The sequence below is a fragment of the Haemaphysalis longicornis genome, unplaced genomic scaffold, assembly GCF_048455015.1.
Source record: "Haemaphysalis longicornis isolate Haplotype H1 unplaced genomic scaffold, Haemaphysalis longicornis Haplotype H1 scaffold_9, whole genome shotgun sequence".
NCBI classification, from domain to species: domain Eukaryota; kingdom Metazoa; phylum Arthropoda; class Arachnida; order Ixodida; family Ixodidae; genus Haemaphysalis; species Haemaphysalis longicornis.
In genome coordinates, this window is record NW_027526460.1 from 120,430,575 (window position 1) to 120,455,958 (window position 25,384).

Consider the following 25,384-nt stretch of genomic DNA (forward strand, 5'->3'; position numbering starts at 1 on the left):
AACAAAACACTCGCAAAAAAAAAATTCGCACTAGGATTCAAAACATAGAAAATTAGAAAACCCAGGAACGTCTGTATTTGCACAAATAAGCATTACTGGCAGAAATAAGATTTGTTCCCTTTAATAGTGTAAATGGAGATTGTTGGGTCGAAGATACTTGTAGTAATAAAAACTAAGAAAGCTATAAAAATTTAAAAATTCGCAAAAAATAGCAAAAATTATCTGACGTAATAACAATATTCTCATGGGGCATGGCGCAATGGCCCGATATTCGCGATAGCGACGACGACAACGAAGAAATCACGAGTCTCCAGCCTGCGCACGCTGTGGAATGGCCGCTTGTACATAATGTTAATAGATCGTTCGCAATCTGCTATAGTTCTTCTCACCCGTGTCCTGAAGCCACGTAACAATAGGCATCTTATACACCTCCTACAAAAACATGAGGATAAACAAACTAATGGTGGGAAAGATCGTTCGAAATAAGTATAAGAAAGTAGCGAAACCTGACGAACCCCGCACTACGCCATGCATCATCGGAAAGATGCGTAATTGTCAAAATAATTGACACTATCACTATAGTAGTGTAAATTTACATTATTGGCCAAAAGAAACAAAACAAAACATAAAAACAATTATAGAACCCAAAGACTTTGGGTACTCATCGCCAAATATGGTTGTAAAGAACTGACAGTCTAGACACGCGGCATACGAATGCAACGCATTAGTGGACATATCTCCGAATTTGTGTAGATTTTTTCCGCTTGCGCTATTCCCCGATATTGTACGACCGCTTCTTCACCTTCACTATGCGCTGCGAAAAGTGCCCCTTCCTAAAGTATTCCTCTGGACACGGTAAAACTTTTCTGCGTATTTCTTTTCTCACTCGACATGTGTAAAGGACAAAATTCGTCGTTGAAGGCGATGATGAACCAGGACGTTGTAGTATTTATATTAATTTCAGAAATGGCACTCGGTATCATCGTCCGAATCAGCAGCTGCCAAAGATTCCCAAGTTGAGCGTGTGGGCATACGAGTAAACTACATCATTTTTCTGTGTTCTAGATGGCCCCGTTATTCACACAGCCTGTATGTGGGAAACGATGGGTGTTCGGGACAAAATGTGTATGTCAATGGCAGCGATTCCGCTCCTTTGATAGTAGCTGCATTATGGTTTTGATCCTGTCAGGATTGCCACGTTCTCTAGGTCTCTGTGACCATTAGCGGATGCATACTTTGCTGCTGCTATAATGCTAATTGTGGTATCAGCGTGCATTAAATTTGTCATGGAGGCCTCAGTACATGTCTACCACACTGTCGTTGGTGGCGTATTTTCCTCGATATCTTCAACTGTTTGATGGCCAAACGTAATTTCTCTAGAAACGTATTGACTTTGGTTCAGAAAGCACTTAGATATACTGTGCTAAAGTGAGGCCATAACATGAGACCATACCATAAATAACTAGTCAACAACTTTTGCGATTTATTTTGTTTTGTACAACTTTATCCCTCCTTATTCATCTTAGTCTAGTTTCATTTATCGTGGTCTAGCTCAATACCTTCTACGAATTGCTACTATCAATCACTAATTTATCAATTGAAGCCTTGGTAATCAATATTCACCTCTTATATACAAACATTTCATACTTTCGTATGATTCTGGTCGTTCTCGGTACACTTCGGTTACCGCACAGCTCACGCCCACGGCGAAGTAATTAGAGGGCAACCTTTCAATGTGGCATGCAAGGCTTTCGCGGTATTAATAACAGATTCATAGTTATCATCATCAGTGCAGAAGGTGTTACATGCTCATGGCAAGCAGCGCCGCATGCATTCCTCCAGCTGACGTATACGGGACTTTAACGATCAAGCAGCACCAGAAACCTGCTCGCACATTCACGCCCCCGCTTCAACCTTCCTTGGGCGCATACAGACGACCACCAGGGATGTTTCATTCCCTGTATGAAAAAACAAACGCCTGAAAAAACATCGCTACAGAGGCCTTCGAAGAAAAGGCAACACCCCGACGTCGAGCAGTCAGGTATATTTTGGGTGCTTTGCGGTGGCTATTTTGTGTAGCATCTGTCAGTCATATTTTTGTGCGGAATGCACATAGGATTTTCAGCCACGTTCCTGACTGAACCTTTCAAAATAAAACGTCGCTCCAGAAGACCTTTAAGAAGGAGGCAGCACCAATACACTTAAAAGTGAGTTATGCGTGTGTCCCGCAGTGTTTGCAGTCAATTTACTTACTATTTAAGCGACATACCTCTTGAATCTACTACCTCATACAAGTACTTAGGCGTCCACATAACAGCCAATCGCTCCTGGGCACTGCATATCGAACAGATAATCAACAACGCTAACCGCACGCTTGGGTATCTACGCCGTAACTTTTGCAAAGCTCCATCTTCACTAAAATTAACCCTGTACAAAACATTAGTGCGACCTAAACTAGAATATGCTTCTTCGGTTTGGGATCCCAGCCACGTTAACTTAATTACATCGCTTGAGCTAGTTCAGAATAATTCCACACGTTTCATATTTTCGAACTACAATCGCACTGCTAGTATATCTGCAATGAAAAATAATCTGTCTCTGCCTACTCTGTCACTTCGAAGAAAAGTATCCCGCCTATCAACTTTTCATAAATTGTATCACCACCCCACCTTGTGCGACGAACTCATTTCGCAGCCCCAGTATTTTTCCCACCGCGTCGATCACCATCACAAGGTTGGAATTATCACCTATCGTACTAACACAGCTGCGCAGACGTTCTTGCCTCGTTCTTCTCGCGAATGGAACCACCTTCCCCCTGAAATTGTTGCTATTCATGACAACCATCTTTCCCGTGAAACCGTAGCTAACATTGTATACGCCGGATCTATTTAATGTATTTTGTTTGTACGCTGACTTTTGTTTGTAATCGTACTAACTCTGTATTTTTTCCTCCCCACCATGTACCATGTGTTTATTCAATGTAATCCACTCCCCTCTGTAATTCCATTTGGCCCTGAGGGTATTATAAATAAATAAATGAATAAATAAATATCTTTAGTGCTCTGCATTGGCCGATTTGTGTTCCTCCCAACGGCCACATTTTGTTAGTTATTGACTTCCGATTTGTAAACAGTATAGTTAACAAATACTTGCGCGTTAAGATATCGCACGGTGGTAGCATTTCGCGCGCACGGATTGGGCTGGAAAGCCCGGATGAAGGCAATAAATATGAAACAAATGCCTGATTACCTTCGACCGAGGCAAACAATGTAAGAAGAATTTAAGGCTAAAAAAAGACCACAAAAATACCACAAAAAAGACCATGGGAAGCATTGGCTTCTGGCCGAAACTTTTTCAGCCGGTGATGACTTCCTCATCGACGCTACTGCCTCTATTCCAATTGCTGGTGTCAAATTTATTAGCAACCTTCTCAGTGCTCAATGGATATTTAAAATACAAAGAATGCCACAGAAAGGAACACAACTATATTTGATGAAATATATGAGTGGTACCTTCACATTGTAGAAGATAAAATAAACTGAGAACAGAGAAATCTGCCCACCCGTGTAACCGAAACATTTTGATGACCCCATAGCCACTATATCGTTTAACCCAAATATTTTATTTTATTCCTGTGACATGTACCATTTTTTATTGCAACAGATCAGCTGATATTTATTGGTTTGTAGGCTACCGGTGCCTGCAACAAATAAATTACTAGCGTGGGTGCCGAAGCTCCTCCAATAAGCTATACGCAGGGTCTTTAAGATTTGTTATAATGAAGTACTTAATTTTAAAGCCTCTGATAAGTGGCGCGGTTTGCAATTTCTTTTATTATAATTCATTTCCATCAGAAGCTTTTTTGACACCCTTAACTTTGTAACCACAGGTCTACTGTATGTCAAAGTTTAGTACCATAGCAATTATAAAAATATTGCAATATTTGTGAGAGTGCTTTGAAGGACATCGTTATTGTGAGATGTGTAGTAAGAAAACAGAATAAGGTGACCCTTTATTCGAGAAAACCACTAGTTCCGAGTAAACACAGGGGAACACTAGCAGTGCGCCACAATGTCTTCTATTAAAGGCACTGCATGAGTCATTTTATTTGGTTTCAAGCACCGAGATAGCGAGATCCAAGACAAAATGAAAACATGGAGCAGCTTGTACTCGTAATGTAATGCTGGAGAAGCAGCAGAGCTGGCGGCCACTCTTTCTTCTTCGGAAACCCAGTTGTTGCACTTAATATTCATTTCAATACTTGCTGCTGGAAGTTCTCCATGGCTGGCAAGCCCGGATGGTTTTGTCCGTAGGCTTCCAAATCTCCTCCGAATTGGACCGAATTAGCACGCGATACAACCCGCGGAAACCGGCTTTGGTACCTCAGCATCTGCAGCGTCAACTGAGCGGCTGTGCTCCCCACTTCGGGCGCGAACGCACCTGAACTGGTGAGAAAAACAACACCGGAGAGATTACACCACGAACGCTGGACAGAGTCTTCTCAAAGGTCGAGCTGGGCGACGCCGTCTACTTCTCACGAGGCGCACGGCACGTCCGTGCAGCATTTTTAGTATTTTTTCAAGCTGCTCACGTGGCGCAACGCAGCGCGCAAGCCTGGACGACGACAGCCGCTCCTTTTAAAACGCCCGTTTCGAGATGCTCCTCAACACCAAATCGTTGAGTCACAAACGAAGCGCCTGGCCATTTAATACGTCAACAAACGAAGCTGTGCCAGAAAATGTAGGTTATCGTCAGGGCAATCGCACTCACGATAACTAGGTGCGGTGATGAGGCTGGCCAGTCATTTTGAAAAGCAACGAAACATTCCTTACGGCTGAAAATTAGCGTCCTAAAAAAACTCCGGTTTACCACCAGAATGCGTTGTTTGAAAATCTGCTCACTACACTGAGTTTGCGATCTTTGCATGACATATTATTCTTCTCACTGCGTATATCAGGCTTGCGCCCATTTTTATACGCAGGTAAGTGCAAATAAAATATAGCTATCCAGCTGCAACTCCCACAAAACAATCCGAGGTCTTCGCTTGGAAAGGGCTACAATCAGGAAAGAAAGAACTAATTCACATAACGTTGTTGTTGTTGTTGCAAAACATTTGTTCAGAAAAGGGGGGAGTGTCGCAGTGAGAGATCAGAAAACAGGTTGGTCAGTGCACGGATAGAACTGCCGCTCATGTTTCGACGTACGGCCACTGTTAGCACGCGAAGTACTCGAGCAGACAAAACAAACTGCCAGCGGCGTGCATGTAATCAAAGAGCTACACGTCAGTGATTGTGAGAGACAGCAGTGATTTTGTGTACTGCCGAAAAAAATTCTGATTTTTCCGTGATGGCGTATAGAGTGAAAACCTAACGCCACACTAAACAACTTGAAGGCAAACTTAGCTGGGCTCAGTCGCCGATGGAAAGAAGAATTAGAGAAGTTACATTAAGGGAGAGTAAACGAGCTTTCTGGATCAGAGAAGAAAGTCAATTAGAGCTTATCATAATTAAAAAAACAAGAATAAATGGACATAGGCTGGCCACTTACTTTGGCGAAATGACAACCGGTGGACCACCAGGCTAACAGAGTGCATAGATATAGACCGACCTTGCAGAATGGAAAGCTGAATTACTCGATGGAGTGACAAAATATATCCAGAGGCAAGGCACAGACTGGAAGGGAGCAGGACTGAAGTGGTTTTGATCGAGGGAGAGTGTTTCGTCGTGGAATGGACCTTGTGGGCTGTCGATGATGCTTGTGATAGGGATATTTCATCATTTGGATAAACACGCCCTCTTGGAATTTCCTTGGAACTGTGCTTATGAAGATCCGCGCATTGTTCCCTCTATGCTTAAACGTCCTCTGCCAAACAGACTTCTGTGTATCTTGTTGACCCGTCGGAGGTAAAGTTAGGGCATTCAAGTTTCACGAAGCCGTACGTGTTCACTGCCATCTCAGGAGTGTTTAGTGCAGAGAATATAGTTCTTTCTACGATGTCTTTCTTAGCACGTTAAAGGTTACTCAGGAGCAAACACTAGCTACATAATCCCAGCTCGCGTGTCTGAATTATCCGCAAATCCTACGCATCGTGGTTAGTTTTTCCGTGGGGTAGCACTCTTCATTCCAACATATATACGCTCGTCCGGGCTTTCCAGAAGAAAAACACCACGTGGAGCTCTTTCAAAATGTGATCATTATTTGCCGAAAGTGACAGGCGACGAACAAGCATGTAGGAAGGCGTATTGACACGAAGATAAAATAGCAGTAGTGAACGGGACGACATTTTGCCATCTTTGAGCGTAGCTCATGAAATCAAACTTTTTTCGGAGAATTGCTGGACCTAAGTTTGGGAATCATCCGGCATCCATGGTTAAGCTGCCCTCAGCACTGATTTGAAGTCGTATTCCTTAGCAGCTGCCATGAAGTTTTCCTTCAGAATCTCAGTATGAGCGCCTCGAAATGTTGCATGTGAATGTGCTGATGACAACAATTGTTGTTCTTCATTCAGCAGTAAATGAGAATGTATTACTGTAAAACCAAGCTCCCGCACTCCGTATGTTGGCGTTGCAGAGATTACGCACGCAGATAACGCGTGCAGGGAAAACCGAAGCGGGAAGAGCCATAATAAAACGACTTCACACAAGGACGGCCTCCCACGTGCAGGCTGATTTTAACACTCTGCGAATTTCGTGCAATCAGTGGCCAGGGAGAACTCAGGCCGCAATTCCACCATGGTCTTACAACAGCCTCCACAGTCAGTTACACGTTCCTCCCATGAGATTCATGAGAAAAACACAAACGGAAGCAACCAGATTTGATTTTTGCTGCTTTAACAACTTGAGAACACTTACGTGAACCCCCTTAAATTATTTACGGATGGCTCAGCCAATCAGCCCAGACGAGCTAATGCCGCGGCGTATGTCATTTCAGATGCACCGGTTTTTGGGCTGCACTATTTTATTATGCAGTGTCCTCCCCCCAAAACCGAGTGCATTGCCATTCCGGCTGCTATGAGGAAGCACAAGTCGTACAAGCCGCAGGCAGTGGTAATTCTGATAGATTCAAAAGCAGCACTACAAATTTTGCAGCGTGGATTCCAACGATGGTCTGTTAGGATTTCAATGTTCTATTTCAAGAGATTCCTTCCTATTCCTTCCTTCCAGGGCAATGAGACCACTGCTCATATGGCACGGAATGGGCTCTAACTGGAAGCGACAGGTATAGTTTCCACTAACCACTGAAATTGACTTCCGATGGGCAGTAGTTCACCATTGTAAGTGCTTGGGACATTCCCATAATCAGCCTTGCGTTAAAAAAGGGACTCACGAAGTTGGAGGCAACTTTGCTATACCGCGTCTGAACGGACTCACCGAAAACCACAGGGACGCACGAGCCTGGCTATTCAAAGGGGCCTCGTGCGACCACCTCGATATTCGTCATGTGCAGAGCTAGGGGGATGTGCACCACAAGGTAATGTGTTGTGCAGAGCATGTGGTACGACGGGTGGCAATTCTCTCGGCAATGCAAACGTTGTGTGTTCTCCACATCACTCTGGGCCACATCGTATTTCCTTGATACTGGACACTGGATACTGCCAGGAGGTGTCGCGCCTTCTCGTTAGCTTCCATCAGGAGACAGAACTGGCGGAGTGTTGAAGTTCCCATAATATTGACTCATCAGGTGGCAATCGGGCGGATGCGTTGCTGGCGTATCTTGCCAGGCCAACATCGCCTCATCGAACAAAACAACAACTACCACCACCACCAATCACCATGGTGGTGTAGTAAATCTAATTGGCTCTTTTCACCGCAGCAACCCTGTGATGCACGCCCTAGCGGGGTGTGGCCTTTTTTTAAATCACTAGAGCTCTTTCATATCGCCGACCACCTGCACGCATTTACTAAATGCAGGTGTCAGGGCACGTGTGGAAGAGGTCAAGTACGATCTTAGGAATGTGAAACCAGCAATCCGAATTTCAGAAGTCGAGCTTTTGAGGCAAAAGAATAGATTAGGCTATGTCGAATGCCTTTCACAAGGCCGAAAGTAAACAATCCCGAATTCATGCCTTTGCCTACTTAAGATCAATAATATTCAATTCGCGCTTACAAAACTCAACACAAAAACGTACGAATTTTATGCTTACGTTTGCCTTTTGGTAGCCTAATGTCAGCATTTTGCATTCGATTTTTCTCTGCAGCGCAGAAGCTGTTTTAACCCACTGGGCTGTAAATTACTGAACAAAATTACATTTCTCCACTATTATGACGGCGCGTGTTTATCTGATGGCTCATTCTGGGATGTTTCCCCCGTTGAAACGAACTTTTTAGAAGCTTGTGGCAGGCTGCGCGTTCGTTGAACTGTTATGATATACGCCTTTCATTCGAAAATAAGATACTAAAATGTTCGATCCATGTGGACAGAGCGGAATAGACATTGTAGCAACTATTAAACAAAGTCATAGATAGCGTAGTAGCTCATATAATGCTTTATTTCTGCTACTATCTCACTAGGGACGTAGTGCCAAATGAAGGTTTTATTCAAACGAAAAGAAATGATCAGGACAATTGCCTTGGTTATGCGATGATTCTGTGCTTTGGTCTGCATTACACAGTTTCTATATTTTGTGGTCTATTTGTAATCACCTTCGCCATCGGGGCAAAGATCTCGGCTATGTTTTGGGGCAATCACACCGCAAGTGTCAACGAACTGATCGATGCATTGTTGAGGCACGTTATCCTTCACTGCTCTTGTGGTCCACAGCATGCATACTGGAAAAGAGAACAACAAATTTAGTAAAGCAAACGGAATTCCTCTTTCTTTTGTAAGCTGCAAAGAGGTACCGTACTGAAAGTAAGATTTTTGGTTCACATAGTGAATAGTTTTAAAACATGGTGCCTCAGCCAATGTTTATCTACATAACCGCTGTATGTATGTATTAGTGTTTGTTTTGGAAATTTCAAAGAAGCAAATTACACTTCGCGGGAAAATACCGCTAGGAGCACGAGGCCTTCAATTTTGCTTAGGTAATAACTAACAACACACGATACTAAATGTTGGGCTATTTGGAAATCATGCAAGCCATCTTCTGTAAACCTCACACTAGACCGCAACAAACCATATCAAAAATAAGCATTGAGTTCAGTCACATTGTTGTGTATTGCAGGTGGCAGTCCCCGTAAAGTTTGGCTTCACTGTAGATAACATTTCAGCAGAGGTTTAGCAAAGGGTTGCACGGTTACAAACTCATTCTGTACCAAATACTTTGAGCTGGCCGTAACTATACCTAACACGCACTAGCATAACGAACTGAACATTTTGGTCTCATGGTTCAGGCCATATTCAACGTTACAAAATATGTTATGTGTCATAGTATTAATTATCCCTACTTTAGATAAACAAATAATGTCCCGAATTCTTCTTAATAAACGTCTCCATGGGGGTTCGAAAGCTACTCGCACTGCTGCCTTTTTAAGTGCGAATGCACTTTATAAGCGACCCCAAACCATCCACCGCCGGCGGCGGCGGCGGCGGCGGCGTCCGCAGTGCTCCTCTATATTTAAAAAAGAAACAGCATCCGGCGCCAGGTTTCGATCCGAGGACTTTGCGGCCGCAGCGCGACGCTCTACCGACCAAGCCACGGACGCGACGGTGATATCAGTGTTAGTGACGCGCCTTATATCTTTAACGCATTCAAACTACGTCGTCAGCGGCGTGCTTTGGCGACTCAGCGGCGTTATAGCGGCTTGATAACTGCGTGGTGTACACGTGATACTACAAACCCGATGGAAGAGATGGAAGAGAAGGCGGCGAGGCGGTGGGCTGCGGGGGCCGAGCGCAAGCGCCGCAAGCGGGCCGACAACAGTGCATTCGCACTTTCACATTTTCCCCCTCGGGGAAATGCGGGGGAATTTTTATCTTATGAGGCTGGCCACTGCTTTTGTGTTCTAAGCAGCGCAACGCTGCAACGATCTCTCGCAATTAAACAAAGACGTCGGTGCAATGTTGCGGTTACATAGGTTGCATTTACGTTGTCAAACCATGATAACTTGAGAGGGAAGTGAAGCAGTGAAAATGCAAGAAAACGTACCATATCCATGAAAGTCCAGGTCTGTAACAACGCAGTTCTCGTAGTCGGTGTAGTAATATCGGGCTTCATAGGTTTCAGGCTCTAGAAAGTTTAAGACTGTTTTACCCGCTTGGAAAAGTATACACACATGACACTAAAGCCGTCTGAATAAATGAGATGTAGGTTTGATAAAACATAGACAGAGTTACGCTCTCAGCATAGATCCCCGCAATTCGAAGCATTTCCGTGTTACTTTTCGCAGGCAATGTGGTTGTGCCCTTAGTTGCGTATACGCAAACGGCGCATTCAGCAAGAAAAAAAGCCTAAACTATCAAGACGAGAACAAGGCTTTTCTGGGCTTATAATCCTTCAAGAGTTCAATCTCATAATTGGTCGGCCAATATTTCATTCACAAAAATTCAGATCCTAAATGTTTCCCGGCTTTTCTAATGAATTTCGTCATACGAAGGCTGTTCTGTCTGCAATTGCTCGAAATATTACCCTTTTTACGTTTGTTATTTCCACACTGTTTTTGTCTCATCCCGAAAAAACGTGAAAACATGCTACTTAGGTGCTCACTATGTTTTTTGTTTTATTCAACACAATGTGGGATTCCAATTGGAAGATAACTTAAACGCGTCCGCAAAACATTCCAGGAATTTTGTCAGGGAATGGGGCCGACGCACCCGAAATCAGTAGGATCAATATTATCCTGCAGCTGCAATACACGAGCAGGGTTGTTGTACACATCCGATTTTTAGTGAATAAGTGAAACAAAGTTGGCAGAACGAGACTACAGTGGCCAAACGTTGGCCGTAAAACACGGATTGAATGAACCTCATAAACCATGCAAGTTCGGAGTGAAATCTCTGTAAAAGTTTCCGGGCCATCTGCGGTAACATGAAACCTGGGGAGGGACGAAGCTTGCACTGTCTAAGTGTATTTTTGTGCTTTGGGATTTTTAACCACCGAGATGACACGGTTTTTTTTGGTGGGGGGAGGGGTGAGGGGGGAAGGTAGAGGTATAAAGCTTTGCACTACAAGTCTCGTGTCTTTGAAGCCCGAAGCGATCTATCGCGGGGCGTTGGAAAAGCAGTTCCCGGGTGCGTTCTTTAGTAGGCATTTTTGCCCACAGAGGTGAAACTTTCGAGCGCGAAGCGTTTGAAAACGAGGATATTCAATAATCTTGAGGCCATCAAATAAACAAAAGCACAACAACAAAGCGAGTGTCCCGGTGCTTTAGTACCGTGACTACATGAAACGAGGACGACGACGACGACAGGACACGCCAACTGCCCAAGTCCCTAAGGGGCTGCCCCCCTAATATAAAAAACAAGGCAATCTTAGAATTTCTGCTCAAAGGTAGTGATCTCGAAAAATTACACTTTGATCTTAGCCAGATTGTCCAATTGCAGTAAGCGTCACCTCGTTATAACCAACATTCTTATGTTTTTACGTCTTCTCCCCGTTATGCGGGATGGCTAGCGCACGAGTTGGTTTCTCTAAATAACTATTTTAGGGGAACTCTGCTAATCTCCTATAATAGTCCCCCAGCGCTTGACCGGCAGCACACGAGGATCATTCACTGAGAAATTAAACAATTTAGGCCGCAATTTTGAATCTCCCGATGAATAGGGTGTTTCGTGCCTTCTGCGATGGTGTATCGTCACGCAGATGTTACTTTTTGTTCCGGTTCTATTACTGCGGGCCTAAATGAAGCGGCCCTGTGGAAACACTCATCCCCGCACTTTTTCTATCTCTTCCTCTCCCCGGCACGACTGGCGGCTCGCATGCGCGGTAACTATTCTCCACGGCGATAACGGTCACCTCTACCACCGCTCCTGCAAGGCAAGGCAAACTCGTGCGTGTTACGTAGAGGGAGATTTCTCGTGTGTGCTTTCTCAGACATAACGAGGCAGAGGAAATACGCCAAAAACACCGCCGCTGTTTGCCTCCGTGCACATCGCCTTCACGCGAATAAAGTGTTCAATGATATTTCGTATGTCGTCATTGCTTCCCTAGCAGTGTGCACCCACCTGACTGGGCTGCGTTATTAGTGTTAGCTCCATGCCGTTGTTTCCCAACGGATGCGGGGAGTCGCTGCTGGCCGTGCGGGGAGGGGGCGGCAGAATCAAAAGTCCCGAGAGGACACGAATACTACCTTTCCCCCCCAGCCGCCGCGCCTCCCTGCGTTGTTGCCATGACAATTATAACGCTTTCAAGGCCAACATACGCCGTACGCCGGCGGCTTTCACGCGCGTGTGAGCGTGTTGCTCATCTGTTTCCACTGAAAGAAAAACGCTCAAGCACCGCACATTCATTGAAAATGGCAGCATGTCCACTCCGAGTATGATGGCGAGGGTGCGGAGTACGACGGATACTCGAAATGACGTCCAAGTTGCCCCCCGAGTGACATCCTATTTGCGCTTCAACCGCCATTCGATTTGAGCCGTGAGCTTGTAAACCCTGTTTAGTTTGCAATGGTTTACCAGCCGTATCCAATCGCACAGCTTGCCATAATACGTCATAAGTTCTACTGCAGGAAATTAGCGCGTGAGCCGCAAGGCTATTCTCGTTCTTCCTTATTCTATAGCGTGTTTGGGTGGAGCGCGAGTTAAAAGTGGCGTCAGTATTATTCTAACGAGGCAATCTTTCTCATGAACTAAACTTGCATTTTGTCAGCGTGGCCCCTTTAAGCGAGCCAACTTGGCCCGGAACGATTAAAATAAAGCTTTCGAAACACCTATCTCCGCACCGCAAACTATGTTTAACTGACAAACTCAGTATCACAGTTTTGCAATTATGAGAAGAATATTTTAAATACACTACGCGCATTTCAGTCCCAATAATGTCGCCAGACGGTCTTTGGTGCATCTTGTTTCGGCTGCTTAGTTGTGTTTTTATCACCACAGTTAGCAGAAGACGGTCGTTTGGAGGACCTGTTGGAACACCTAACCCACAATTTCTTAGTTGCGGAGGAATCGCATGCGCGTTGTCAAGCCAGTCCTGCTACCTCTAAAAAATGATGACATTTTTTGGGGCATTTCTTTTTGTTTTAGGGGCGAAGCCCCTTAGGGGCTGGGGCTGTTGGCGTCTGCTGTCGTCGTCGTCGTCGTAACAGCCGGCACATATATTCACGGTACTAATTAACACCTTGGCACCGGTTTACGCCTCGCGCTGGACAGCTTCGTGCTTCAAAGACGAGACTTTTACAATGAAGCTGTATACCTGTACCCCCAATGCTTTCATCTCCGTTCCTAAAAACTCCAAGGCACCAAGAATACACTTATACACTGCATGCTTCGCCCCTCTACAGGTTTCACGTCAGTGAAGATAAGCTGGGATTTTTATATATTGCATTGGTATTCATCGAGAATGCTCTCTACAGTACTTACCGCCTACAACAGTTATAACGTAAGTGGCTGGAGCCTCCCCCGGATGTACAAGAAATTCCATACGCCTGCACAGGTAAAAAAAACTGTGTTACATAGTATAGAGCAGGTGAGATTCTTCATGCATTTTTCAGTGTCAGAACGTCAATACAAAGTCTGAACTCTTCGTAGACATGGGTAAAGGGCAGCTGGTTTATCTGACTATTTAAAAGCGAATTTTCTAGGCACAAAGTCATGCAAGCGGCCGAACGTGCGAGGCCTTGCTTTAGAGAAAATAGAAACTTTGGCTTAGCATACACCAAAAACACCACTCTTCCAAGTTGGCATGGCTACAGATTTTTCCTAACGAGGCATATCATCATTGTGAGGGCAACTGTTTTCTCTGGTTTTCTTACGTAATACCTACACATCTTGATTATTGAAACGGTTGAAATTTTTTCCCGCAATGGAATGGAACTCTTGATTTGCGCAACAAAATGGGTTTACCGCAGTCAACTTTTACTCCAAAAATGTATAAGACGGACAGGCGTTAAAACACAACTCATCTAATCTAATTATTTTTCATACGGCCAAATGTTACTGTGTTTCAGTACTTGGTATGTTCATTTATGTGTGTTTTACCCCTGAAGCCTGGCATTACACTGAAAAGATTCGTTACAATGCTAGTGTACTTCACAAAACCGGGTGCTGACATGTTGTCCTTACCCGTCAAGCAGGTTTCCCGGCTGCAAAATATAACCGTGGCTCTCCAAGTGACCATACTTAATTAAAAACGCGAAACATGGAGGCCTTCATAATATGACTGACTGCTCTAGAAGAGTGCATTGTGAACTGTACAAATTAAAATGCGTTCATCTCTGAATCATGAACAATGTTCAGAAGCAGATTTTGATAAACGATAACAGTTGCTTAACTTACTAGAATCGATGCCATATGCAGATTCGCCGTACTTTTTGTGTGCATGTAATGTTAACTATGTCACGAACTCCCAAATACACTTTCCTTGCGTAATGGTCTTTTTCCTACTTTTATATAACAGGCTTAGATTAAGCGCCACTCATTAGAAAAGTCGACTTCACCTTTGTCTTATCTGTGCGCAGGCTTCAATGTTTCTCTTCTATCTCATTGTTTGTGCCTCTAAAGCCCACTACAGAGAACGCGAAAAAACAGCTGCCAAGATTTGCTTACATGGCAAGAGACTAGGTCTAAAATGTTGCTTTACAGACAAAATGACTGAGTTATACGTACCCACCAAAATCCATGGAATAAGTAGCGGTTTTTGCCTCTGGGTCGATGGCGGTTCGCCAAGCGGCAGCACATTCAAAAACGGTGTCGTTGTCGGCGTCAGTAATGGCCACTGGTGTTTCGAAGATTTCCCATATCTGTTGGTCGAAAAATATCAAACAGAAATCAATATTATAAAAACAAAGGAAATTCAAGACCATAACACGAAACTTTTATTCGTAGTTACGGGGCCGACAATAAAAATACCTTTTTCAATTTTAAGTTAGCTCTGCCGTTTCTTTCGGTATATTTGCGCCCCAGTGTATCATCGTTTTAGGGAGCGTGAATAATGTTTAACAGCGCTAAGGTCGTTCTAGAAGGGAAAATAACACTAGAAGTCACCTCCATTTTACTCATTCCTTTTCTCATCGAATCGCACACCAGCCAATCAAACGCTGCAAATGCGTACAATTTTTGGTGCCTTGTTTTGTAGCCCAAAACATAAGGAAACGTGAGGCACAGTCTGATGTTACGCTACACCTGAAGGTAAAAACCATCTCCTTAGCTTGTTGACGACGTATGGCATTACCCATTGATAGTTGCAGATTGATGACACACAACCGCAGTTAAGACAGTGCATATCCAGAATATGGTGCATAATAAACCTTTTCAAGGTATGTATGACTATTGCCCGAACATTAGTTTACACCTGGAGCCAGGTCACCGTTTATTAGCAACCAAGCTATCAGAATAAATCACAAACATACATTAAGGAGAACTTCGCCATCCGGAGCATCTGTTCGTCGGAACCTGTTGGCTGTTTTTTTCTATATAGACTCTGAGTCCACACGCAGTGAGAAAAGTTAGATGACCCCTCTTTCTACAAAGGTATTTCGGTTGTCTGAATCTTTCCATATAATGTGGCTTTCAATTAGGGACCGTTAACATTTTTATTCAGTCAGAATCATGGGATAGACTTTTCGTGCCTTACATTGCCTTTTCGATAAACCGATTTTTCATCTCAAACCGAGCAATCCACCTTAACTAAGATACGTTTGTAAGAAAGAAAAGAATGCAAATCATATCGATGGAGTCATTTTTGATGGGTAGTGTGCAGTTATCAATGTTGTGAATATTACACCTTAGGATAACTTTCCAAGCAAACGAAATTTCTGGGGTTTTCCGCTTGCACATACCTATAGAAAGCGATGTGAAAGGTAAAGGTTCTCAAATTACCCGAAACAAGGCTAATATAGGCGAATTAACAAATGATCAAGTTCTACCTCATAACTTCTCTCACATGCACTTAGTTCTCTGACGCTTTATTTAAGTAATAGCACATTTCTTAATTAGAAACGTTTCGTTCAAAATACTTTAGAGATTCAAGATGAAAAATTTTGTGAGGAGTAACAGGTTACAGCAACCTATATTTTCTCGATTTGCATAGCAATGCCCGCTCCCCGGTTGCGCAACAGACACGTTTATGGCTCCATCGAAGACAAGTTCGCATCGTCAAAAACTGAATGGTCCGACTTCCAAAATTCTCGTAGCTTATCGGCGTGCTCGACAAACGCACGTTAAAGATAGCGTGGGAAAAGTTATATTAACAAGTGGACGACTCATTAAGTGCTCTGTCGAAAACTTTTTCGAAGACGGAACTTTCCACTTTGATTATCTTTAAATATCTTGTGGTTCACGCGACACGAGAACAACGTTATTTAGGTTTTGTTTTCGAGCTTGAGCGCTTCTACCAGAACAAGGACATGTCCTGTGGTGACGCTAGGCAGACCTACTACGTGGAAGTAAGGTGTGACGTTTTCACCTCATATCTAACAAACGTTGAAGCTGACGTCACAAAGACTCAGAACGCACGGACATAACAGTTGTTTTGGGTGAAAATTGGAAAGGTAAATTGAAACTGAGAGCAAGGAAAATTGAAAGCTCAGCACCATTTTTTGGCAACTTTATCTCCCCGGGTAGCGTTTCTGTGCGCTGTTTTGGACCAAGAATATAAACCAGCTATCCCGCCTTTACGCCTTCGTATGATTTACAAGTTAAGTTTGGACACACAATGTTTCTTCTATATATAAAACAACCGAATACTGCAGATGTAAGAATAAAAAAATTCTTCAGTTTGGATGATTTCACCCGGAGCGGTGTCCAGTAGCCTAAGGGCTCTGTCTTTTCTTCTCAACAATAGTACTCCTCATACAAAATCAAACTGACGGTTTCTTGGTAAAACAAATTCTTGACCAAATATTCGCGCTTGCCTTGGACCTTGTAACTCTCGTGACTAAAAAATCCGTCCTTGAACACTTTTGCACCATACGCTTTTTTAACTTTGAAACACAGAAACAACAACGAAGCCACTTAGGATTTCTCGCCTTTCTTCTAAAGTGCAGTGCAAATTGTAACAAAAGCAACAAAGAAATCCGACGGTGTGGCTCAGAAAAAAATGCTACCTGAAAACTGTCCGTCACGTCGTGGTCAAGTTTCTTGGGGCCGGGGGGATTGCCAAGCTTTCCTGCAACGAGGGGAATGGCAAAAACAGCCAAGGTAACAAAGTATACGTCTGTCTTCATGGTGTCTTCAACGACAAGAGGTACAGGTAGAGAGCAGCTGGGCGTTCTGGGCACGAAGCATATATAGCAATCACAGCAGCCGGTATGCGTATAATTTTCTTGTTTTTTGTCGAACTGACAGTTTGTAACTGAAGGTCCAAAAATCAAGTCTGTTGACCATGACACGGCCCCGTATGCACACAGTACAGGTCCTAAATTGCTCGTACTCAAATAATTACAACAAAGGATGGCTACAAAGCTAAATGTGCGATTCGCTTGGCTGAAATCGCGCCGGTGTATAAACACATTGATCCAACCGCTGTCAAAGCGTTGCAGCGAGAGCTCCACAAACGTTTTATTTGTAAGTTTTAACTTCGAAGTAAGATGACGCGGATGAAACACTCTTTTCGTGTTGGGCATCTGAAATGTGAACATCACATATTTTTGCGAAGTTATATATTGACCATATTCCTCGTCATCTGTCATTTCACATCTCATGTTACACTAAAACTATATGTCTTCAAATAAACCAGCGGCGAACAAAATATGAAGTGAGAAGGCACAGCGACGTAATAGTGAAACGTTTTTATGTTACATTTATTCGTGGTTCATAAATGCCAGCTCCTTGAAATTACCACGTAAAAGTAAAATAGGCACACATGTACCAAATAGTGAATTTGACTTTAAAATACAATTCTTATGTGGCCTGAGTAATATGTTCTGTTATGAGAAAATAAACTTCGTGTTCTCTAAACAGCACAGGAGATCTAAATTTGTCACAAGACCATTGACTAAGCGGAGATTAATAACAATTGCCTGCTATTTTTACTGTTTCAGATATATTACGGTTGCTTCCTGATGAGGACCTTAAAACGTCTTTTAGCAGATATACGACACATCAGTCAACTTCAAATATTGACTAAGCCCATGAAGCCTGACTTACTAGTTTGCAGCTGGTTTGCAATGAAATTTTTGTTCTCCTAAAAAGCTACGCTGCTTGATATTTGCAACGAGGGGACAGAAACTAAAGCGCTTTTATGCAGTTTTATTTTGCATACCTTCCGGGTGCTTAGTGGCGAGCATTAAAATTTAAGGATGAACTGAATCGGCTACTAATAAGGAGATTCTTTACCTCCTTATCTCGTTGTTAAGTATTCATGGCCAGAATTTTCTACAACTTAGCAAATCGTGCTACTTAGTAGTAGTTTTAGCGTCGCGAGAGCTATTCGTGGTATTTTTTGCGTAGTTTGGTCGTATCATGTTTGTTTACTATAACGAATAAGTGTCTTAAAATCGGCAAAAATGTCGGTCTGTTTAGAAACCAGCGTGACATGGTAGATTTGTTACTGAGTTTTGTTACTGAGAGGCTGGTAACCGCTAATGGTCCAATCATTTTTGTTCTGCGTCCACCAAAACAGTACTCTTGGTTTTTCAGCCCTCAAATCACATGCGTAGCTCGTTTCCCCGACTCCTGTAAAGTCGAAGTAGTCGTCCGAGCTAGTCCACAAAGTCAAAACGTCACGGCACCTCATATGCGAGGCGTTCGTGCCTGTGCGTTCGTTCCTTCGTTTGTTTGTTTCTTTCCATGCTTGCTGCTTATATGTGGCTGATGCTGAACGAGGCTTCCCCCACCTCGTGAATGGCATCTGCGGTATACCAGCCGAGCATGCCGATACGACACTGCTTCATGGTCGTTGCGCCCCCGCTAATTACTACAATTGCACGGCTTATGTGATACAGCAAGCTGCATGGCTGTTCCACGAATGCAACTCCAGTGGGAAAAGAAAAGGAGTTATTGTCGCCCTCTCTTCATGCCTTTGGTTTTAGTTGGGGTCTAGGGCTTTCACGTAAAATGTGCTAGTGAATCGGCCAAAGCGTGATTGCATCTTGAATACCTTATTATAGGAAAGAAATTACGCAATGTCTCAAAGCAAGTTTTCTATCGCATAAAGATTAAAATCTCTGTAAAATGTAACACTTTTTCCGTATTAAAGTTTCTCATTCGCGAGTATGGCCGGGAGACGCGCGTTGGCTAAATCAGAAGGTCCAAATTGGGTAAAACTGAGCCGTCCAGGGTAGACAATGGTGATGAGGCAGTGGGGACACGTGAACGAATACCGAAAGTGGGACGAATATGGGGGTAGAAGCGTATATGAACAGTCTTAGCCAAGGTTCGCGAGGAGCGTACCGGAAAAAGTTTTTTATAACGCGTTTTGTAAAATTGAGGGCGGAAGGAACAACGGGGAATGTATTATTTTCCCTGAACGTTAGATTTCTGGAGTTACATATTAATTCGGGGTAGCGGTAACTAAGAAGGAAAGAAACAAGATAGAGCTGTTATACTCTGCCGCTTCTACAGCGTGTTCGCCGTGTTAGGTATCGTCATGTAGAGGAAGCGAAAATACAAACAATTATTGTACACCAGAATAGCTCCTATTATATGAGGGGGTATAGATTTGGATAACGTTTCAAATGAATGTCTTTCAATGCACATGTTTGAGGGCACGTTTTGTGAGGTCGTACTCATTTGAACTGAGGGTGCAAATGGTGTCACAAATCTGCTTCCAGGGAGGTGATTGGTCAGATATAGTTAGGATGGAAATAGAATGATTGAAGTCATTGCAGTCTGTACAAATGTATCAATCATTCACCTAGCGGCCCTGTTAGTTTCACCTCTCCGGGTAGGTGATACCGATTGCGGTTTTGGAGCCGTTGGGCGCGATGTTGGGTCATGGTTAAGGGCAGACTCAATCTGACAATAAAAAAACTGTGGCCATATTAATGATAATTTGCCGTTTCATGTTTGGCACCAGAATAATTTTGTTTCAGGTCTTGATGTGTGAGATAGCTCAAAACTAGCCAGTTTGTTTCCGTCAAATTTCATGTCAACACAGCGAAAATAATAACTGTTTCTGAAACGGCTCGTTGTAGGCTAGTATATTTGAGTTGCCACTCGGAGGGTATTTCCGTGTAATACGACATAGTTTTGTGCTGTATTTGTTACTAAAGTAATTTTCCAAGCAGAAACGAGCTTCATTACTCCTCTTTTGGCGGTATTGACGGCGACTCTGACCATAATATCACTTCCAAACCTAAAGTCCAAGTAAGCGAAAGTGATCCCAGTTGCAATACACATCCGCATGCGAAGGTAATGTTGCAGCAGACGAATTCAGGCTAATTATGCTGTGAATTAACGAATGTTACGTTGTCTTCGCTGCGATTTAACAGTGATTTATAGCAGGTATTTCTCAAGGCTCGCAATCGGAGGCAAACGTTCGACTACCATGTATTTTGGGGAGCACAAATACTGTACCTCAGTGGCGGATTTTACGACTTTTGGTTGATGTGAACGGCGGATCTTACTCTCTAGCAGCATGTCGAAACTGGAACAACAAGGCAAGGATAGAAAGTGTAGTGTTATTCGTCTATGAAAAAAATTACCAGCAATGCTGGGAGCAGTACAAGTGCCCAAAACAACCCACATGTGAGTGTAACTTATAATTCAGTATATTTCCTCGATATTTAGAAGGTTGACACTTTTAATATCTGGAATGTTTTTGCAAGCGGAAAACACGGTCACCTCGTGTTTTCTCCCCCCGTCGTAGTAATCTTACTGTGTTGGACATCAACCAAAACCGCTCCACCACGGTATACTCTGTCACTTCGCAGCGACCCGTGAGATGACTACATTGAAATCTTCCACCATCAGAACAAGCAAGTCATCAGCTCGAGCTAGAATCCTGGTTGCGTTTGTACGAGTTCGAACTCGAGCTCGGATCCTGGTTCGAGCTCGAATACTGGTACCTCGCTCTACCCATGCACGTATAAATTGACATCTACCTCAAAACAGCGAAACGAGACACACTGGCCTAAACGTCGCTCGAAAAGCTATCCCTGCAAGGCGCTGGTGTCTCGACGGGCAAAAAACACACCGGTTAAACATCACCCCAGGAGAATTTGAGCTGAGCACGAGGAGGCGGGTTCTATTCCCGGCCGCAGAGGCCGCTTTTCAGATGGAGGCGAAAAGCAGAAACGCTCGTGTGTATGAGATTTCGGCGCATCTTAAGAACCCTAGGTGGTCAAAATTAATCCAGAGCCCTTCACTCCGGCGCACCTTATCGCCTGCGTTGTGTCGCCGCGTTAAACCCTACAATCAATCAATCAATCAATCAATCAATCAATCAATCAATCAATCAATCAATCAATCAATCAATCAATCAATCAATCAATCAATCAATCAATCAATCAATCAATCAATCAATCAATCAATCAATCAATCAATCAATCAATCAGTCAATCAACCAATCAAAATTATTTCCCGTTACAGCTTACAAAGGGGCTCCTAATACCCATACGTAATTTTTGCTTTTTGTCTGAATTACTTGCGTAGCCTGATACTTCATGGTTTGTGGCCAGCAATCATATTGTTTAGGTTGCCCAAATGGTGTGGTGCAGGAATCTGTTTATTGCCCTCTATTTATTTTTTGGATTCAGATTATGCTTTGGCAGTGGTGAGGCATTCGCCCTTGTTTACTTTATGTGGATTGCACCAACGTTTTTTAGGAAGTTGCGTGTATTAACCCTTCACAGCATCGCAGATAGACGCCAATTTACAATTCAAAAGTAAAACATCAAACTGATTGTAGCCGATGTGATGACGGATGTAATGCCCTAAACCAGGAAAACGAACCTCTGCTCTTTTTTAAACGCTGTTGAAGATCCCCTCAAATTTTCACGAACAGTGACCTTATTTTGTTCTTCGGTAATTAGCTGGTCGGCAAGGCGCACCTTATATCTGGGAAGCAGCTTTATCTGGCCAATGTGGTAAAGTTTGCTCGATGCTGAGAGAGTTGCGCAGACCGTTGTCTTTTCTGGAACTGTACTCCGCCGGCAATTGTCTTGTCGTAGAATACGCTTTCATCTCCTGAAACTTCATGTGCGAGCCTACGTGGGTTGCCCTGAATGAAGAGCAAAATAGGTGGTCCATCACTAGCGATCACTTCCTTCGCGAGAGTCTTCCTAATTACTCAAGACTATGGTGCCCGAATGCTGCCTCTTCCTCAAAAAAGATATAATAATCAATCAATCAATCAATCAATCAATCAATCAATCAATCAATCATGTTTATTTACGTGCCCATTAACAGCCAGAGGCCTGAGTGCTGGCGCACGGATAGTTACATGAAAACAAAATACAAGAAACATATTGCAAGAAACAAACAAGCGACAAGACACACACAAATTGAAGTAGCGAAAATTACAAAAATAAAGCACAGGCGGAGCCTGGGTACAGGTAAAAAAAAAAGAAGATGCCTTGGTGGCTCAGCTTATTGTAATGAATACACAACAAGCAGAGAACAAAGTTTAACAGTAAGACGACAAAAACAATGACAAGAGTATAGAGACAAATGATAAGACAAGCATGATCAGTAAACAGTTTCAAAAACAGGCAACTATATTGGTTAAACAGAACCACAGAGAAACCAAATTTCAGCAATAAAAAAAAGAAAAACGAACGACAGAGATATCATAGATGTTTAACATACTGTGTTCAACAGCGCAGTACGGTAAATTGTAAAGGAGCTTTGAAAGATGTCAAGGCGTTCAGAGAAGCGGTTGTAGCAATTCTGTATTCTGCGCACAGTAGAATAATAATAATAATAATCAATCAAACAATCAATCAATCAATCATGTTTATTTACGTGCCCAGGAACAGCCAGAGGTCTGAGTGCTGGCGCACGGATAGTTACATGAAAACAAAATACAAGAAACATATTGCAAGAAACAAACAAGCGACAAGACACACACATATTGAAGTAGCGAAAATTACAAAAATAAAGCACAGGCGGAGCCTGGGTACAGGTAAAAAAGAAAAAAGAAGATGCATTTGTGGCTCAGCTTATTGTAATGAATACACAACAAGCAGAGAACAAAGTTTGACAGTAGGACGACAAAAACAATGACAAGAGTATAGAGACAAATGATAAGACAAGCATGATAAGTAAACAGTTTCAAAAACAGGCAACTATATTGGTTAAACAGAACCGCAGAGAAACCAAGTTTCAGCAATAAAAAAAAAGAAAAACGAACGACAGAGATATCATAGATGTTTAACATACTGTGTTCAACAGCGCAGTACGGTAAATTGTAAAGGAGCGTTGAAAGATGTCAAGGCGTTAATAATAATAATAATAATAATAATAATAATAATAATAATAATAATAATAATAATCTTTATTACAGGAAAAGTACACATTGTACATTCCAGCCCACATAAGCAGCGATGCTTGTGAGCGGGCTGGGCAGCCCAACGTCGTGCACGGGGCACATGCCTATGCCCTTTACAAAATATACAAAGGTAAATAAGAGGAGGGGATTTCCTTTGGCCGGACAACAATTACTGTTCGATAACACAGACAAAACAAAACAAATTTGAACTAACACAATGTAACGGAAGAACATACACAATGCAAACTTAAATACACAACTTATTATGAAACCTATACAATACGAGCATGAGCATGCCAAGTGTGCGGGTGTATAGCTAAGAAATCAAGAAGTTTCGGTTAGCCATAAGCGCAGGAAGAATTTGATTTTTTTTAAACTATGAAGGGCAGCATCTACTTCAAGTTTATTAAAAAGAGAAGGTACATAGTAGGGTCGTGTTCTTTTCCCGTAATTGGTATAAACGCGAGGAATTACATACGTTTCAATACGGCGCAAAGGTCTTTGTTTTTTGTTGTCTACTTTAAAGGTATTTGAAAAATAATGTTTTCAAAGTGCATCAAAGGCAAACTGTTTGTCAACAGACAGCATTTCTAGTTGATGCATTGTTAAATCTTTGTCCTCTCCTTGAAGGAGTGTTCCATATGAAATGCTGCGAGATATTCGTTTTATTATACGATTTACCGTAAAAACCCGCGTATAATACGGACCCGCGTATAATACGAGGTGTAATTTGGGGCCATCAAAACCAGAAAAAAAATTTCATCTGAATATAATGCGAGTTAAAGAGCACAGAAAACATTTATTTGCACTGAAGTTACCGTTCAGTCATTTTCAGTTTTCGCTGGCACTGTCCCCCGACGTCCGTTCAGTCATCGTCAAGTTCTCTGCCGCTGTCTCCTGAAGTCGCCTTTTCGGAAATGTCTTCCCACAGAAAGTGGTCCTCAGTGCCATCAACGGCGTTCGAGATGCCGCATTTCTTAAAAGAGCGACTGACGAGCTCCTCTGGGATGCTGGCCCACGCATCCGGGATCCAGCCACAAAGCACCGCTGGAGTAGCCCGCGTCAGCCATCCGGTAGCTGTCACTTACGGGTCTCCTGACCTTATCCACTCTTGGTAGCAGGACCTGATGCAGTCTTTAAAAGGCTTGTTGATGCAAACGTCTAGCGGTTGCAGCTGGGATGTCATTCCCCCTGGAAGGACAATGAGTTGGGTGCGGGGTTCGCGCAACAACTTCTTCACGGAATCAGCCAGGTGGCAGCGAAAGGCGTCCAACACGAGCACTGACGGGAACCCCCAACAGTGCTCCAGGCCGCCGACACCGCACAGATTTTATCCAGTCAAGCACCAGTTGCTTTCTCCACCCGCGAACGCTGCCTTCGGTGACACCGAACTGCCCTCCTGCGGAGCAATTCCTGATGGTCTCGGCAAAAAAAATAACTTTTCTTTTACTTGCAGCCGAATACCGCCTTCGTGCACCCGACATCGTGATAGACTTGCGGTGAACGCGCCGATCCTTCGCGTGGTCAAAACAATCAAAATGGCGCCGGCTGAGAGAGCCTCAGAGAAGCAGCAGCCAGCTAACGCCACCGCAAGACGGCGCACCGTCCGTTGAAACCGAAACCGAACGTGCACATATTCGGCTGAAAACTTTCGGATCCACATATAATACGAGGCACAAATTTTACACAGTAGAATTTGGAAAAAAACCTCGTATTATACGCGGGTTTTTACGGTAATATGTTTAGCCGGTATTGTGAGGCATGACCATAGATAGATAGCCCCTAACGTACTATTGACTCTCCCAATGATTTGTACACCATTTTTCTGATTAAAATATCTGATGTAAATTGTAGGGAATAAAGGTAACTGCACACTACCCGCAAGCGCTTCGCCACTTCTTGAATGTGTTGTCC

At 43.2% G+C, this 25,384-nt stretch overlaps 1 protein-coding gene across 1 annotated transcript; it reads right to left on the reverse strand.

Annotated features, from left to right (window-relative positions):
• Positions 1-8,470: 8,470 nt before the first annotated feature.
• On the reverse strand, positions 8,471-17,307 carry LOC144151653 (uncharacterized). Its single transcript, XM_077682766.1, has 5 exons — positions 17,145-17,307; positions 14,707-14,840; positions 13,462-13,526; positions 10,088-10,168; positions 8,471-8,768 (listed from the first exon to the last, which is right to left on the reverse strand). Exons 1-5 carry the CDS (start codon positions 17,262-17,264, stop codon positions 8,629-8,631), a joined length of 540 nt encoding a protein of 179 aa, XP_077538892.1. The 5' UTR covers positions 17,265-17,307; the 3' UTR covers positions 8,471-8,628.
• Positions 17,308-25,384: the final 8,077 nt, after the last annotated feature.